The following is an 18,103-nucleotide window of genomic DNA, read 5'->3' on the forward strand; positions in this document are numbered from 1 at the left end:
ACTCTGTGATCGTGATGATATGAGGAAAAAAAATCTTGTAGAAGCATGTACAAAAATGAGATCACCATACAAACTATAAAAAAGAATCTCCCTCTCCTAGCTAATATGAATGACTGCTGCTTCTCTATCAATTACAGCTTTTGCCTGACTTCTAGATAAGATTCATTAAGATGCCCGCTCATAGATTTATGTCCAGTAACTGACGGGGTTCACTCGAGATGAAGCCCTGCTTCCAGGAGCCTGACCCCAGATCACCTAACACGAATCCATGAATCCTTTGGAAATTCCACTGTGTGACCCCCCTCATGGCGGTGAGTCAGTAGAACCCATTCCATTAAACAACAGGTAGGTGGACACATTTTAGAACGAATGTAGTTTCTTTTTACAGTCCTCTCACGTAACCCTCACCACATACATTTATACACAAGAAAATACAGACTCAAGGACACAAATGACTGCCTAAGGGCAGGCTGGCAAAGAGCGGGGGTCAGGAGTACAAGCCTTGAGACAGTCACCACTTGGGACTTTGGTTATGTCTCTTCAACCGCTACCAACATTCCTGAGCTTAGAAGTGATGAACAATGGTTCTGAGGCCAGAGCATGGGCTCTTATAACCGTGTGACCTGGGGCACATCATGAGAGTCTCTGTGCCTTGGTTTCCTCAAACGTGAAACGGAGTAGCCACGGCACCAACCTCACCGGGTGACTGCAAGGGTTAGTGCAAGGGCCGTGCCGAGCAAGATACATGTGACCTAGCAGAGGCTCAGTAAATGGGTATTTTATTAGAGCTGTGGTTGAAGTGAACGTTTCTGAGGCTCCAAAACCCATGCTTCCTCCGACACCCAGAACAGGCAGCTCCAATCAGAGAGGCATCTCAAAGAAAGAGAGATGTAGGGTTGAATCAGGCACACGATCGGGGAAGTGATTGTTCAGAAAGAGGTGGGGAAACGCGGTCTCTTCGGGCCTGTGAGGTGAGACAGGAAATGCAAGGGTGCATTGGTTATGGGAAGGGAGGTGATAGGATGGGGCTGTGTTTTTCAGAGCCAGAGTCCAAGAGTCTGTGTGCAGAAGTCAGTGGTGATAGGAGTGGGGTGGGCATGGAGGAAGCGGTGACAAGATAGGGAGTGTTTGGGGACAGCCTCTTGGAGCCCAGGTGGTGGAAGGCAACGTGGCATCTGTCCGAGTGCCTCCCAGGAGGCTGGCTTGAGCCGGATTCTCACCTGCCTCTGGGGCTGGAGGTCTCTCCCTTGCCTGCGCCCCTTGTGGCCTGAAACAGTCAGAGTGGGCTCAGGGGACCCTGACCCATGGGGATAGGACTCTCTGAAGAGAAGGAAAGGCTCCTGGATCCAGTCTTGGTCTCCCACATATGTCTGAGCCAGGAAAGACGGAAGCAGATGTGGGCGATGTTCAACTGCTGGTAGGTGAGCCGACCGCCACACTAGCTATGCGATTCTGGGACCCAGAACACGGGATTTGAAAACAGCTAATATTTTGAAATCAGAGAGTTGGCTTAGTGGAAAGATGACTGAAATAAGGATTTGGAATGTCCTGTTGTGAGAATCATAGACTACCACATTGGAAGAGACTTTGAAGGCCATCCTGTCCATCGTCCTCCCCATTCGATACTTAAATTCACTCTACAACAGAGAGAGTGGCTAACTGTGCTAACACCTGCTTTGAAAATGTTGAGAGACAGGAAGCTGCCCTGTGTGTGCTGCACGGAGGGCAGAACGTGGGGGCTCCTGTGAAAATTATTCATGACACAGGAACGGTGAATACAAAGATCATGAGGTGTTTTATCATCTCAGAAGCAGACGTATTTGAAAAGACTTCACCCAGAGGCGCTTGGGTGGCTCTGTCAGTTGAGCGTCCAACTCTTGATTGAGGTTCAGGTCATGATCTCAGGGTCTATGGGTTTAAGCCCTGCGTCGGGCTGTGAGCTGCCAGCGTGGAGCCTACTTGGGATTCTCTGTCTCCCTCTCTCTGCCCAACCACCACCCCTCTCAAAATAAATAAACATTAAAAAAAAAGAAAAAGAAGGACAAAACTTCACCTAGAGAGGGGCGTATGCAGGCTCTCTAACTGGGGAGGTTAAAGACACTTGCTGACATAAGAATTTTAGATCCAGAAGGTGGGTGCTTCTGGAATTATTCCATGTTTGCAAGACCTTACCGATCTACACAAACCGTTGGTTTCAGAAAAGCTAATTGGCGGAAGGATAAAACATCATCAATAACAATTACACACAAAAGATGATAAAGAATACTTGTTGAATTTAACTTCTCTGGGTGGACAAGGGTAATGGGTTCTTCAACAGGGTTACAGGAAGCGATGCAAGAAAAAATTATGATGCTAACTTCCTGTAGAAAAAAAATTAATGTTTATTTATTTTTGAGAGAGAGAGAGAGAGAGAGAGAGAGAGGGAAAGACAGCACGAGCAGGGGAGGGTCAGAGAGAGAGGGAGACAAGAATCCAAAGCAGGCTCCAGGCTCTGAGCTGTCAGCACAGAGCCTGATGCGGGGCTCGAACCCACGAACCGCGAGATCATGACCTGAGCCGAAGTCTGCCCCCTACCGACTGAGCCACCCAAGTGCCCCATTAAGTTCCTTTAGATATATGGAGCCCATGATGCCGTGGGGACAACAAGAAGGATGTGTTCAGGGGCAATTAAAAAATATCAGTTAAATTCAGGCTACAAAAAAGTTCAAGCACATTGGAAAAACATTAACGAGTTCATAGGTTTGTGCTTTGTTATTCTGGGCATTGGTGCGGACACACAGCAGTTAATTAAGTACTACCTTTACTCTCAAGGATCTTGCCAATTCATGGGGAAGAGCACACTCATTATAAAGGTACTACAGCGTGTTTAGCGGGCACTGTAAACATTACGAGGACATAGAAGAAGGAACAAGGGAGTCAGGAAAGGCTTCACTGAGGAGTTGACACTTGACCTAATATTGAAGGATGAGAAACAGTGGCCAGGTGGAGAAAAAAGAGAGAGGGGCAAACCGGAAGCGCACGGTTGGGAGGGGCACAGATGTCAGAAATGCAATGAAGCAAAGATTTATGTGTTAACATTATTTGTCTCCTATAATTAGAGAGGTGAATGCGCGTTCCCTGCAGATCCAAGAGGTCACAGAGAAGTGCCTTAAACACTGATTGCTTTGAATCAATTGAGCATTTTAAAGTCTCAAACTCAGAAGTTTATTTGCACCGCGGGGCACATGGGTTTAGGAGTAACATTTGAGTTTGAGTGAGTGGTATGGGCTGAAGGGAAAGCGTATGGGCTGCGTTAATTGTTATATTCACTAGTTTGATTTAAAAAATGGTTTCATTGAATACCTTGAATGTGAAAACCATTGTCCCAAGTATTAGGACTACAAAAAGAAGACACAGCAGCTTGTCAATATGGAAGCTAGAGTTTGGACAGCCCTCTCCAGAGGCACTGTGACCTCTACCGGGTATGACATGGCTGACACTGGCCACCATTTTTATGCATTTGTAGTCACATTGCGATGTTTTGTGTTGGTGGTTTCTTTTCTCTCTCTCCCTCCCCCTCTCCCTCTCCATCTGTCTCTCTCCCTTCCTGTCTCTCTGTATCTGCTGCACACTGTGCTTGAAAACAATTAGAATGCGCCACACTTTTTTGGCATGAAATTTCACCAAGCCAGCTCTGTATCCCCAACCTCTAGTCATACAATCAGTTTTGTGAAAATGCAGGATGTATGTTTCCTGCCACCTGATCGGTTCTTTTGGAGTCCACAGTCTCACCAGATTTGTGAAACACCCCACTCCTCTTTCCGCCAGAAACACCCACAAGGCAAATTCACACCTTCGCCTCTGAGGTTGAGGTTAGAAGAATTAAACATCAGTGATGCTTTAAAAACTGCATCTGATGATGCCAGGCATCTGGCTGGCATTCTTCCTAAGGGGGTAAGTCCCAGGTCACTGGGGGAACCTCCCCCGTTGCCTCGCTATAGAAGAGAACACGCATTTCCCTAAGTCCGGCTCTCTCCTGCTCAGCATTTGCTCATGTACTTCTTGTCTGAACTGTCTATTTTCTTCATTTCTCTAACTAACTGCTACTGTGCCTGGAAAGTTCTGGAGCTTCCTCCTCTGAGAAGCCTCTCAGTCACCCTGGTCTGAGAAATGAGGGATTCTGTGTCTCCCTCTCTCACTGCCCCTCCCCTCTCACTCTCAAAAAGAAATACACATTAAAAAAAATTTAATGAAAAAAAGAGTAATAAAATGCGGCCTTTAAATAAATTTAAAAACACAATAAAGAGAAATGAAGTGTTGAGTTGGGCTTGGCGGTCACCTCCACTCAGTTTCTTCTCCTTCCCTTCCCCACCCCAGCCTCCCATGGAACGGAGAAACCATTCGAGCCTGGCTGAGTTCGTGTTCCTTGGTTTCCCCAAAGTGGGACATGTCAGGGGCTGGCTTTTTGCCCTGTTGCTGTTGGCATATCTGTTCACTTTCTGCGGCAACTTGCTCACCTTCTTGGCCATACGACTGAACGCAGCCCTGCACACACCCATGTACCACTTTGTCAGTATACTCTCCTTATTGGAACTGTGGTATACGGCCACCACCATCCCCAACATGCTAGCCAATCTTCTCCGTGAGAAGAAGACCATTTCTTTTGCTGGATGCCTCCTTCAGACCTACTTCTTCCACTCCCTAGGGGCCTCTGAATGCTACCTTCTTACAGCCATGGCCTATGACCGATACCTGGCCATCTGCCGACCCCTCCACTACCCTGCAGTTATGACCCCGACACTCTGTGGCAAGTTGGCTGCTGGTTGTTGGACTTGTGGCTTCCTGTGTCCCATTTCTGAAGTCATCCTGGTCTCCCAGCTCCCCTTTTGTGGCTATAATGAAATTCAACACATCTTCTGTGACTTCCCACCTCTGCTGAGCCTGGCCTGCAAGGACACATCCACTAATGTCCTTGTGGACTTTGCTATCAATGCCGTCATCATCCTTATCACCTTCCTCTTTATTATGGTTTCTTATGGAAGAATCATCAGTGCTGTACTGAAGATAAAAACAGCAGAAGGAAGAAAGAAGGCCTTCTCTACCTGTGCATCACATCTCACTGTGGTGCTCGTCTTTTTTGGGAGTATCATTTTCATGTATGTGCGCCTGAAGAAGAGCTATTCCCTGACCCTTGACCGGACACTTGCTGTAGTCTACTCTGTACTAACACCACTCGTCAACCCAATTATCTACAGTCTTCGTAACAAGGAACTCATTAAGGCCATCAAGAGGACCATCTGCCAGAAGTCAGGAAGGGCTCACCATTGACTCTCTACCAAGGTCCTTCTTCCATTTTAGGGTTGGCCTCAGAAACGTTCTATGTACCTTGGTCCTGGCCTTGAATAATCTTCCCATTATCACACATGCTATGGATCCCATCTCCTCTTGCCTTCTCAAAGTACGTTTTTCTTTTATTTCCTACGTCTTTATGTTTTCCATTTTTCACTTGATCAGTGCTTTCAGCATTTAAGAATACTTTAGAATCTTCCTTCTTAGAAACAAGCACACATATTTCCCTGGGCATACATTCCCAGCCAGCTACAGGTCTATTTCTTAAGCTCTCATTTCCAATTAAACTTCTCAACGTGATTAATGACACAGTCTACCTCCTCGTCTTCACTCCCTACACATTTTGCAACCCACTGCCATCTGGCTTTGGCTCAGAGCTTTCAAAAAATATTGTGTCAAGCTCATTAATGACTTCCATGCTGCCTTATCTGTTAGACTCGTCTTGTCTTTCCTCTTATATATTTTTATTTATTTATTTTAAATTTCAATCCAAATTAGTTAGCATATAGTGTGATAATGATTTCAGGAATAGAATTTAGTGACTCATCACTTACATATAACACCCAGTGCTCATCCCAACAAGGGCCGGCCCATTTAACCCATCCCACCACCCAACGCCCCTCCAGCAACCCTTGGTTTGTTCTCTGTATTTAGGAGCCTCTTGTGGTTTGTCTCCCTCTCTGTTATCTTATTTTTGCTTCCCTTCCCCTATGTTCATCTGTTTTGTCTCATAAATTCCATATATAAGTGAAATCGTATGATATTCATCTTTCTTGAACTCTTGATATACATGACCAATTCTTTTTTAAAAAGTGGTCTCTTTGCTTTGATTGCATCATTATCTCTTGATTTTCTCCTTCTTCATTGACTCCATCTTTCTGTCTTTTTTGTCCTATCTTACTTGATGCTTGAGGTGTCCTTATGGCTTTCAATTTCGTACCTATGACAGAACTCTTTGAATTCTTCAAATGCATTAAGACTTGAATGGATCTGAGAATTCGCACCGATTTCCCACCAGACCTTCATTTGGTTCAATCCTTCTCATTGTGTGAGTTTCTGTTCAAATGTCACTTTCAAGTGACATTAACTTCTAGAGGACTTCTTGAACGCCCACCTAATGTATGTTACTCATTTTTTTTTCTCTTTTGAATTATGTTTGCTTTCTTCAAAATGTGTTCTACAACTTATATGTGTATATGTAGGTAGATAGGTATAGATATTGGTATCATATAGATATTATATGTCATTCTTTCCTACAAGTCCATAAACTGCATTTGGTCTGAAATCATGTCAGTTTTGTTATTCACTGTATGTCCAGAATTTAACGAGTGTTTAAACGTGCTGAGTATCAATAAAAATGCCAAGAATGAAAAATGTAATCAATCTTACCTACTCCTATCACTCACACATTTTGATCCCTACTTTGATCACTACTGGAACCCACTCTTTCCTAGAATGCTTTGATCCACACCAGTTGAACTCACCTGTGTTTCCTACACAACCAGCCTCAACTTGTCTGTAACCATGTAACACTTTGCCATTTAACACTTTTTGGCTAATAACTGACAACTAACCCTTATTAACCACTAACTGTGTGCTGCTCTCAGTGATTTTTCTGGATCTCTATTTCTTTATTCACAAACGGTGGTGGACAAGTAAGCGAGCGTTAGGTGACGTTCCCTGCTAACATGATACAGTTCTAAGACCCCATTTAACCCTTTACTTTCTTAGATGTTCTTTGGGGGGCCTGGAATTCCAAGGCTAGTAATTTATCACAAACATAAGAGTTTTTTTCTGAGTCACAAATTTCCCAGAATCTTTTAAGATTCCTCATACATTTATTACATTTTCTAGGTGTTCAAACAATTACCTCAAATATAAGACCTTTCTTAGCCATGCAGATTAATTGAACATTGAAACTATTTTTCTTATGTATAGCATATGGATATGAAGTTATAAAAACTCTGTGTGTGTGTGTGTGTGTGTGTGTGTATATATATATATATATATATATATATATATATATATATATAGTATGCAAACATATAAACACACATATATGTAACTTTCAAAACTCCTTGGAACAAAGAGGGAAGAAACCATGATCCTCATTTATAGATGAGACTGCTTTAGTATTTCTTTGCCTATATTTTAATGCCTCACCTTTCTTATTTCTGTATCCATTTTTCTCTCTATATTATTGTGTATTGCAACTATTACTTCTCTATATGGTCCTTAGACATGTATGGGGAGCAGGAAGCTTTCACACCACTATCCCTTCTTACTTCCTACTTCTGAGAAAGCCATCATCTTCCTTTCTCATCCAGCCCCCCCATGCTTACGTTAAATATAGCAGAACCAAAATTTCCATGGAAAACAGAAAGCAAAGCATTCAGAAGTGATAGAAGAGAACACTCTCCTTTCTTCTGGCCTGTTTCCTAGTTTGTTTTACACCCACTCTGATTTTGTTTTTGTTCTGCTACACTCGAGTAAATTATGACCCACGTGCAGCCACTGTTTGTGGAACCACAACCCTTGTATTACACGGAATCTACAACTTGGCAAAGAAATGAAAACGTGCAAGCTGGATGGGGGACCACCGATATTCAAAGGCATTGAAATTTACATACAGAGAACCGTGCAGGACATAAGTGTGCTACTCCGTGAACTTCCACAGGTTAATAAACTTTTATGTAGGGACATTCAGAACAGAACTTCGGAGACATCTCCAAAATTTCCCCCACGCTCCTTCACATCCGACACAACTCCTCTCCTGCCCCAGGACATCTAACCCGGCATCTAACACTGAAGGTGGATTTTACATGTTCTGGTATTTTATAGAAATCGGTTCCGATAATTTACAGGCTTCTGTTTCTGCTTTCTTTCACTCAGCATCATGTTTACGAGATTCACCTCTACTGTCTTATTTTGCTGTAGATCTTTTACTTTCTCGGCTGCTATGGAATACACCGCAATTTGATGCTAGGTATTTGCCTTACGCTTTTTGTTGTGGTCTTACATTTCCTTGTGTGGTTTGAAATTTCTATCTAGTATTGTTTTCCTTCTGCTTGAAGAGTTTTCTTTACTATTTCGTGCAATGCATGTCTACGGACAGTAATCTCTTTCACTCTTTTCCTGAAAATCTCTTTATTTCACCTCTTTAAAAATGTTTATTTTCTTTATTGTGCTACAGCTTGCATGCCATACAGTTCACCTATTACACTGTGCAACTCAGTGATGTTTAGTGTATTTTCAGACTTGTGCAACAATCATAGCAATCTAATTGTAGAATATTTGCCTCACCCTATCCTCCCCCGGCCCCCTACCCCAGGCATTTGCCTCTTCTGGCCATTGCATAGCAATGGACTCATAGGATATGTGTTCTTATTTCAACCAGCTTCTGTCACTTAGCGTAATGTTTTCAGAGTTCATCCATGCTGTAACATAGATTTTAATCCAGCCACATCAATACTTAAGTTAAATGCTAACATACATTTAATGCTAAATAATCTTCCATTGTGTGGATATACCATATTCTATCTGTCCATCCATCATTTGATGGACATTTAGATCATTCCCACTTTTTGACTGTTGTGGACAGTGCCTCTGTGTACGAGTTCTACTTCCGTTCTCTTGGGTAGACATACCTAGAAGTGGAATGACCGGGTCATATGGTGGCGGCAGGTTTAAATTTTTTGGAAACGGTTCAACTGCTTTCCAAGGTGACAGCGCCATTTTACATTCTCACAGCGGTACCGAGGGTCCTAATTTTTATATCCTCACCCCCACTTGTTACTGTCTGTCTTTTGCTCATGGTCATCTCAGTGAGTGTCATATGAGGCAAGTTGTGGCCTCTCCCTATGAAATACAGGAAATCAAACCCTCCGTTGGGCAGCCAATGTCACATAAATAGCCGGAAGAACAACTGAGATTTAAATCCAAAATTCCGAAGCAAGGCTCTTTTCCGGGCAAGATAACAGGAGAGTAGAGGGGTGGCTCCCATGTGCAAGCGAAGATAAGACCACTGTAGGTAGGAACAAAGGGCAGGATCAAGGGTCTGCTTCGAGTGTTGTGTCCTCAGCCCATCCCTGCCCTCACTCAGGGTCCAAGAAGCCAGTCACATTTTAGAAAGACCCTGTTATGATTGGAAGGTATGTGCTTTCTCGCAGGTCCCACAAGAGAAAAAGGTTCTCGCAGGACCCTGTTTGCCGCCCAAACCCCCACCCCAATGACTGTATTGTGTCGAAGAAAATCATCTCCCTGAGAGATGTTCTATCTCAAGCCGGGCGGGTAGTTCCTATTACTGAGGTGAACTCACAGGTGATGAAGGACCACTGGTTAGTGAACTTCCTGTGTCTCAGTTCCCTCTCTGAGAGAGCACTTTGAAAACCCCAGGAGGGCTGCTCCGAAGGCCCAGGGGCTTCTGTCTCTATGAGGACCTATCAAGGACACAGTCACGAGAGAGGAGTCCCTCATGCTGGGACGGACTCCCACGGGCCCCATCAAAGTGCTTCAATCCCTTCCAGCTCCGGGGGTGCCCCATGTGACCATAAATGAGAGGGGAAGAAGTGAGCAGAGAGCTTTCTCCCAGCTCCAGACTCTGAGCCATGACTGGACTGCCCGTGGCAAGACGTGCAGAGTGCTCCCCACCATTGGGCTCTGGGTAAGGATGCTGTCGCTCAGGCACATTTGCCCCCAGGTCCTTCTCTGGTTGGGGCACTGGGAAGAAACTGAGGGAATTCAGAACTAAGGAGAAGTATCAGATAATTAGGGTCCACAGACATATCATTCAGAACATGAAACCTATTTAAAATAAAACATACACAGATATTCTGCCTTCCTAATGCTATCATACAGTCTGCGTGCAGAATGAGCAAATAGGGCTCTTTTAAAACTAGTATGATCCTGCACAAGCCATGTCCCTTGTCTGGGTCCCAGTTTCCTCTCTTGCGCCATGAAGACACAGAATGAGATCATCTAAAATGGAATCCCCTCCTGACCCAGCGCTTTGGCCCTATGCCTAAATAATTAGATACTATGGAGAATGCAATGGTGAGAACTAGAGCATAGAATGAAAAAGATTTGTTCTAAAAGCATTTTGGAGTAAGAGGAACACAGTATGTTTGAAAAGGACCCGCGTAAGATAACTGCTAATTCATACATGAGATGCACGTGTTAGGTTTCATGAGAGATCTAATTCCAATATCAGGAGACCGAAGGGAGGAGACGAGTAGTTAGTTGTGAGATAAGGGTCTGGACAAATCATCCTGGCTGCCATCGATTCTTTCATTTCTTACCACAACTGGGACATCGGTCGCTGTGCCAAATCCTCCGGGAGGCGGGACGTAAAGTGAGACATCTTTAATTTCAAAATCCTCACAGAAAGTTGCTTTGGAATAAAATAATGAATGGAAAACACTGCAGCACTTGACAGGGTATAGTCGGAGGCAAAGTGAGGAAGGACTACTGGGAATTCAGCAGGGGAGATTGGTGGGGGAGACTGGTGTTCACCATTGACGCTCAAGGAAAGACAGTGGTGGACTTGAACCCCCAAATGGTTAGATGTCTACAGACTGACTCGGGAAGAAGTGTCTTGGGGGATGCATTGCAAACAAAAAGATTAAAACGAAGTACAGGGACCCATTTGGCAAACGGTGAAATTTCTATGATGATGGTGAAAACAGTGTCTAAAGCACGAATCTGGACCAGAATGACAGGGATTTTCTGTAAGCAGAAGTAGGGATAATGGGTGGATCTCAGACTTCAGGTCACTGGAAGGACTCAGTTTACAGACTGAAGTTCTTTGACAACAGACAGAATTGTCTTATGGGGCAAGAAACTTCAGCCTCCTTATTATTCTTTTTTTGTGGTAGTGTTAAAAGATCTTTTATTTTTATGAATTCATGGGAATGTCTGATACAGTTAAGATATTTTTCATGATCCACAATTTCTGACAACTGATGAATGGATAAAGAAATTGTGGTTGATATATATAATGGAATACTACTTGGCAATGAGAAAGAATGAAATCTGGCCTTTTGTAGCAACATGGATGGAATTGGAGAGTGTTATGCTAAGTGAAATAAGTCAGACAGAGAAAGACAGATACCATATGTTTTCACTTTTATGTGGCTCCTGAGAAACTTAACAGAAGACCATGGGGGAGGGGAAGGAAAAAAAAAGTTAGAGAGGCAGAGAGCCAAACCATAAGAGACTCTTAAAAATGGAGAATAAACTGAGGGTTGATGGCGGGTGGGAGGGAAGGGAAAGTGGGTGATGGGCACTGAGGAGGGCACCCGTTGGGATGACCACTGGGTGTTGTATGGAAACCAATTTGACAACAAATTTCATATTAAAAAAAGATATTTTTCATGATCCAATGAAACCCAAGATTATGGGAGCTCCAAAGAGAATTGGTATTTCCTCAAGTTTCTTCCAACACTGACTCAATATCTCTCAGTTTTGGAAACTGAATTAAAACAGTAATTAGAAATATTAAAAGAAAATTAAATAATAATTTTAAAAAGATAATGTAAGGGGAAACCATCAGGTTTTTGTTTGTTTGTTTGTTTTTTGTTTTTTTGCTATATTGGGTGGGGTGTGAGGGAGAGAGATGAGTAGCCAGAATCTCTGTGAATTGTGACCTGGGGATTGAAGCAGGTGTGGGGAACTAGTTTCAGGGAGAAATAATGCTTGACCTGGTTATGCTGACTTCGATTTCCCAGGTGGAGTATCCAGGGAGTGAATGTCAGCAGGACATCAGCGAGCAGAGAAACAAGGTCCTTTATCTCTAGGGGATACGTTCCAAGACCCCGAGTGATGCCTGAAACCACAAATAGTCCTAAATCCTATATATGCTATGTTTTTTCCAATACATACATACCTATGATAAAGTTTAATTTACAAATAGAGTTAAATTTGTATTTAACAAACAATAAGAGTTACCAACAACAGTAATAAAACAATTATGACAATACACGGTAATAACAGTGATGTGCATGTGGCTTTTCTCTCTCTCAAAATATCTTACCGTACTGTACTCACCCTTCTTGTGATGATGTGAGATGACAAAATGCCTAGGTGATGAGATGGAGGAGGTGAATGACGTAAGCGTTGTGACACAGCATTAGTCTACTAGTGGCCTTCTGATGATAGGTCAGAAGGAGGACCGTCTGCTTTCAGATGGCAGTTGACCACAGGTAACTGAAACTGTGGAAAGACAAACCGTGGATAAGGGGGACTATTCTGTAGCTTGAGACTAAGTCTTTGGAGTCATGTGGAAACCTTACCCTCTGAGGAAGGAAAGGGCAAGACGTTGCCTTCCATTATTCAACCTTGAGGCCAGCCCCCATATATCTGGAAGTTTAGCTAAGGTCACTAAACAATTCATCTTGAGTGTGGTTGGGAGGCCAGAGATGGAGCAGAAACTTTATATTTACACTTGAAGGGGAAGGAATGTAAAAAGCCTAGAATAAATATGATCTGAGTTGGATAGAAATGTTGGGATGATGTTTTATAGGAGGCACATCTGCACCTAAGATTTGAAGGAGGTAAAGGCAGAATTGGACAATGGGCAGGTATGCATTTGAAGCAAAGAAAACTAAGGCAAAGGGGAAATCTCTAATATTAAGATGGTTATTAAGGCTTTGCTGAAGCAAGATCACTCAGAAGGATCCTGCCCGGAAATGGTCTTCTGACATCTTAGTAGAGAAACATCCTATCTTTGGAATGAGAAAGTTTCGGCACAGGAAGATGGCATGTTGCCTGGGTTTAGAAGACGGTGCAGCCAGGAGCAAGCAGGGTAAATAACGTAGGTTTGGATGGGATGAGAGGGAGAAGTGAAAAGCAGCTTGGAGAACAGAGGAGGAGACTGGATGCGTTTGTAACACTTTGCCTTTGAGCAAGTGTTCCTTTCTGCCTAGAATACCTTTCTTGTGTTTTTTTCCACCTGGAAGTTCTGACCCTTTACTTCAAATAAAAATGATGTCTTCTGATGTGCCTTGGTGGCTCTGTTGCTTGGGCATCCAACTCTTAATTTTGGCTCAGGTCGTGATCTCATGGTTGATGAGATTGAGCCCTGCATCAGCATGGAGCCTGTTTAAGTTTCTCTCTCCCCTCCCCACCTCAATAAATAAATAAACTTAAAAAAAAATGATGTCTTCTGTGAGGTGGTCCTGATCTCCACTTCCAGCCCAGGGCTCATTCATGGCTCCTCCTGCATATGCAAATAAGCAGTTAGCTACCTTACCCAATTTGCTTTTTCATGTAACAAATATTTCTTGATTCATTCATTATCATGGTCCAGACCCAACTGTAGGCACCTGAGATTCATCAGGGAGCAAAACAGAAAATCTCCCTGCCCTGGTGGAGCTTGCGTTGTCATAGGGGAGAGAAACCACAAATAGTTGAGATGACAAGTAAGCTCATTTGTATCGTTAGGACACATAAGTACCGTGGAAAGGATTAAATGGGGAGTACAGAAAGGTGGTGCTAGGACAGGACCTGGGCGTGGGGAAGGAGGCAGACTCCAGTTCTATTTAGGGCAGCTCAGGCAGGGCTGCTGGGGAGGGCAGATCTGTACCAAGGCTTGGAACAAATGAAAAAGCTACCCAAGGGGAGATTTGGCAGAAGATGGCTCGAGGAAGAGAAAGCTACAACAAAGACTATAAGCTGTTAGGTCACTGAAGAGGTTTGAGCAGTGAAGGCAGGGCCTGACTTGAAATGGAAAGGACAGATGTGGCTGCAGTGTCGAGGACAGGCTACAGACGGACCAACACAAGTAGGATCTGTTAGGAGTCCATTACAGTGATGGAGGTGAGCGAGGTCATGGCTCGAACCCAGTGAAAACCAGCTCCCGGATTTGGCAGAAATACAGAAGCAATGACAACTGTGAGAATTTGGGTCCATGAGCTGCAAGACTGTGACGGTCCATGTGGGAGAGGCGAGGCCTAGTCGGGGAGACCGTGTTGGCTGGGGAGTCTATTTAGAAAGCTGTCTAAACATCTGTGGTGCTTTCAGTCATGACATTGGATGGCATCGACCAAGGAGTGAGTTTACAGAGAAAGGAAAAAAGGAGAACCGACACTGACCGCTGTGAATTAGGAAGGTAGGTCAGGGAGAAAGAACTAGCAAAGGAGGTAAGGGGGGACCAGTCAAGTAGGAAGAAGCTGAATGATGGCACTCTGATAGGAAGATGTAGCCCTGAGAACCAATGAGGCGAGTGTGTCAAAGGTCAGGACAGGGACCTCTGTCAGGGCTGGAGGATAGCCTGGGCAAGCTAAGGAACAGGAACTGGATGTGGTAAATGTGAGATAACTCATGTGTGTGAAGAGGGGTGGTCTGATGGAGCGGTAGGTGGTGAAGGTCTGACTGGAAAGGTTTAAGAGAAAACCAACCATTAGGAATGAGAGTGGAGGCAGCTCTTTGGGGGGGGGTGTTGTTGCAGGAACAGGGGAGGAAACGGACCAGCGGCTCTGGGATAAGTGAGTCAAGAGAAGGAATTTGGGGGGCTTGTCTTTTACTTGTTTAACAAGTGACAACAGGAGCACGTTTCTGTGATGATGCTGTGTTCCAATACAGAGCTGGTTGGCAATGAGTGGCCTTCTCTATTTTCTCTAGTAGAATATTAGTTGCCTAGCTTCACTTACTGTTTTAGCTCCCGTTCTAGGAACAATACCTCCAATACAGAAAATGTTCAATAAATTTTTGTCACATGGACCTCTCAGTACAAGTTAAATATTTGCCATCTAAAAAGCAGTAAACCAGAAGAACACACTCCAGGTTGGTGGAGGAGGAAAGCGGAAGGAAGGACCAACAAAGTGGCCACAGCTGGGAATAGAAATGCAAAGACATAGATTTGCCCCCTTGTTTTCTGTGGCTCTTATATTAACTCAAACCCCCTTGCCTTGACTGAGATTCACCCCCGAGTCTGAGACAGGTGAAACCCTGACCTACCTGCTCCTGGAGGATGCTGCCAGACCCGAGTCTCCATGAGGAAATGAGAGGGAGCCGAGGGTGAAAGGGCTGATGCTTTGGTATCCAGAAAGTTGAGGAAGAAAATAAACTGAAATTACAAATCAAAATATATAACTGAAATGATGTAATCTTGGTCCAGTATACTACGATATTTTATCAGTATAAATGACAAGGAATATAGGTAAATAATAAGATAAACCTTGGATGAGGAATACTGAAGTTTCCAAAACCTGTATAGTTTCCATTAAGCAAGATAACCGGGTTACACAATGGATTATGGAGGCCAAAAAATGGGCTGTGACACCAGAGACGGACTTAGAGTCTGATTATAAGAGCAGATACTCTGAAGGAAGCTGCTGACAATGGTAAGGGCTAGAAAGGGATCCAAACTCTGGCCTCTTAACGTATTTGCTGGGAGCCCTTTACTCTGGAGGTGGCAGAGGGGAGATAAAGTCCTTTGAGGGATCTTGTCCTTAGGATTTCTGTGGTTCAACTTTCTTCTTCATCCCTCCATGCCTCACAGTCTAGGAATATGAATGGTGAGCCATGGATGCTGGGAATTGGAGCCAGGTAACAGAGTTCATCATCTTGGGCTTTCCCCATCTCCAGGGTGTCCAGGTTTACCTCTTTGTCTTGTTACTTCTAATTTATGTCACCACCGTACTGGGAAACCTGCTGGTATTCCTAGTGGTCCGCCTGGACTCCCAGCTCCACACACCCATGTACCACTTTGTCAGCATCCTCTCCCTGCTGGAGCTTGGCTACACGGCTGCCACGGTCCCCAAGATGCTGTCGAACCTGCTCAGGGAGGAGAAGACCATTTCTTTCTCCGGATGCCTCCTGCAAATCTACATCTTTCACTCTCTTGGGGCCACTGAGTGCTATCTCCTCACAGCTATGGCTTATGACAGGTATTTAGCCATCTGCCGGCCCCTCCACTACTCCACCCTCATGACCCCAGCACGCTGTGCCAAGATCGCCGTTGGCTGTTGGTTGGGAGGTCTGGCTGGGCCGGTGGCTGAGATTTCCCTGGTGTCGCGTCTCCCTTTCTGTGGCCCCAATCGCATTCAACACATCTTTTGTGATTTCCCGCCCGTGCTGAGCTTGGCTTGTACTGACACATCTATCAACGTCCTAGTGGACTTTGCTATCAACTCCTGCAAGATCCTGGCCACCTTCCTGTTGATCCTCAGCTCCTACGTCCAGATCGTCCGCACGGTGCTCAGGATTCCTTCAGTTGCAGGCAAGACCAAGGCCTTCTCCACCTGTGCCTCCCACCTGACCGTGGTTCTCATCTTCTACGGGAGCATCCTCTTTATGTACGTGCGGCTGAAGAGTAGCTACTCACTGGACTGTGACCGCGCCCTGGCTGTGATCTACTCGGTGCTCACACCTTTCCTCAACCCCTTCGTCTATAGCTTGCGCAACAAGGATATTAAGGAGGCCGTGAGGAGGCAGTTGAAGAGGTCAGGGATACTTATTGAAGTGAAGGTGGGGAAGGCAGGCCAAGGGAGAAGATGAGGTACGGTGACCCAGGGGGTCGCCAGTCACCGCAGATGAGAAGTCAAGCATTGAGTGCTTTTCTACGTGGGATACAGAACTGGGGCAAGTGCTGCCTGGCTCTCAGCGTCCACATAACCGCCACACTGGAGCCACACGCGGCCAGAGACCAGAGATTGGAATGTGGTTTTCAAATCTCAGATGTTTGTATACCATACATAGGAATTTCGTCACATCTGGGCCTTACCTACTATATGTCAATATACAGTAAATTTGATGAATATTTAATGTAAATACATTTACTCGTATTCTAAACAATAATATTGAATAATATTGAGATACATTTTAGAACAAAAAATAACTGTTTTTTTTTCGTGTACCATTTACACTTAAATGGTATTGCATGTATACCATTTGTTTGTGTATTGAAATGGAAAACACCAGTATAGTAGAGGACAGCGTGTTTTTGACTGTATACATGCGGGTTTAAATACTAATTCATTCAGTTACTTTGATGACACGATCTTTAGTGAGTAACTCAAACTCTCTGAGTCTTAATTTCACCATTTGTTAAAAACATTTTTTGAAGGTTATTTTGCGAGTTAGTGATAAGGTCTGTATACCACAGGTAAAGTGTCTGGGATACAACTGATAACAATATATATATATATATATATATATATATATATATATATATATGGACACCTGAGTGGCTCAGTTGGTTGAGAGTCCAACTTCGGCTCAGGTCATGATCTCACAGTTTGTGAGTTCAAGCCCCACATCAGTTTTGCTGCTGTCAGGGCAGAGCCTGCTTTGGATCCTCTCTCCCCCTCTCTCTGCCCCTTCCCCACTCATGCTCTCTCTCTTTCAAAAAGAATATATATATATATACATGTATGTGTATGTATATATGTGTGTATACATAAAAATGTGTGTGTGTGTGTGCGTGTGCGTGTGTGTATCTGCCCCAAACCTCTCATTACTCTGAGCCTTAGAACAATACCCAGGAAAATGTCATTAAGCAAAAGTACTTCCCGGATACTTTTCCCCAAAGGACAGGAATCAGGGAGCCAGAGGACGTACTTGAGAAGTCAGCTAGCTGACTGCACTTGGGTTCTGCCTGGTTGTGCATGTCAGTCTTGGTGGCCTTGACATCCATTCACAGGGAGAGTGTAGGAGTCTAACCACTAGCAAGAAATACGATTACTTTTTACATTGGACATCTTCTTTATTCTGTTTCAAGCTACTTATTTCCTTAAACATATGAGAATATGTGAAAAATAATCCTATAGCTTAACGT

At 44.1% G+C, this 18,103-nt stretch overlaps 2 protein-coding genes across 2 annotated transcripts; both read left to right on the plus strand.

Moving 5' to 3' along the window:
* Window positions 1-4,238: 4,238 nt before the first annotated feature.
* On the plus strand, window positions 4,239-6,076 carry OR6N2 (olfactory receptor family 6 subfamily N member 2). Its single transcript, XM_060643172.3, has one exon. The coding sequence runs from the start codon at window positions 4,249-4,251 to the stop codon at window positions 5,305-5,307; it is 1,059 nt and encodes a 352-aa protein (XP_060499155.2). The 5' UTR covers window positions 4,239-4,248; the 3' UTR covers window positions 5,308-6,076.
* Window positions 6,077-14,034: 7,958 nt separating this feature from the next.
* LOC132686701 (olfactory receptor 6N1) lies at window positions 14,035-17,129 on the plus strand. Its single transcript, XM_060644580.3, has one exon. It carries the CDS (start codon window positions 15,850-15,852, stop codon window positions 16,822-16,824), a length of 975 nt encoding a protein of 324 aa, XP_060500563.2. The 5' UTR covers window positions 14,035-15,849; the 3' UTR covers window positions 16,825-17,129.
* The last annotated feature ends 974 nt before the right edge of the window (window positions 17,130-18,103 follow it).

This window comes from Panthera onca, chromosome F1 (genome assembly GCF_046562875.1).
Source record: "Panthera onca isolate mPanOnc1 chromosome F1, mPanOnc1 haplotype 2, whole genome shotgun sequence".
In the NCBI taxonomy this organism is placed as follows: Eukaryota; Metazoa; Chordata; class Mammalia; order Carnivora; family Felidae; genus Panthera; species Panthera onca.

Coding starts and splice junctions, on each gene's coding strand:
- OR6N2 (XM_060643172.3), top strand. CDS start 4,249: ATGCGGCCTTTAAATAAATTTAAAAACACAATAAAGAGAAATGAAGTG.
- LOC132686701 (XM_060644580.3), top strand. CDS start 15,850: ATGGATGCTGGGAATTGGAGCCAGGTAACAGAGTTCATCATCTTGGGC.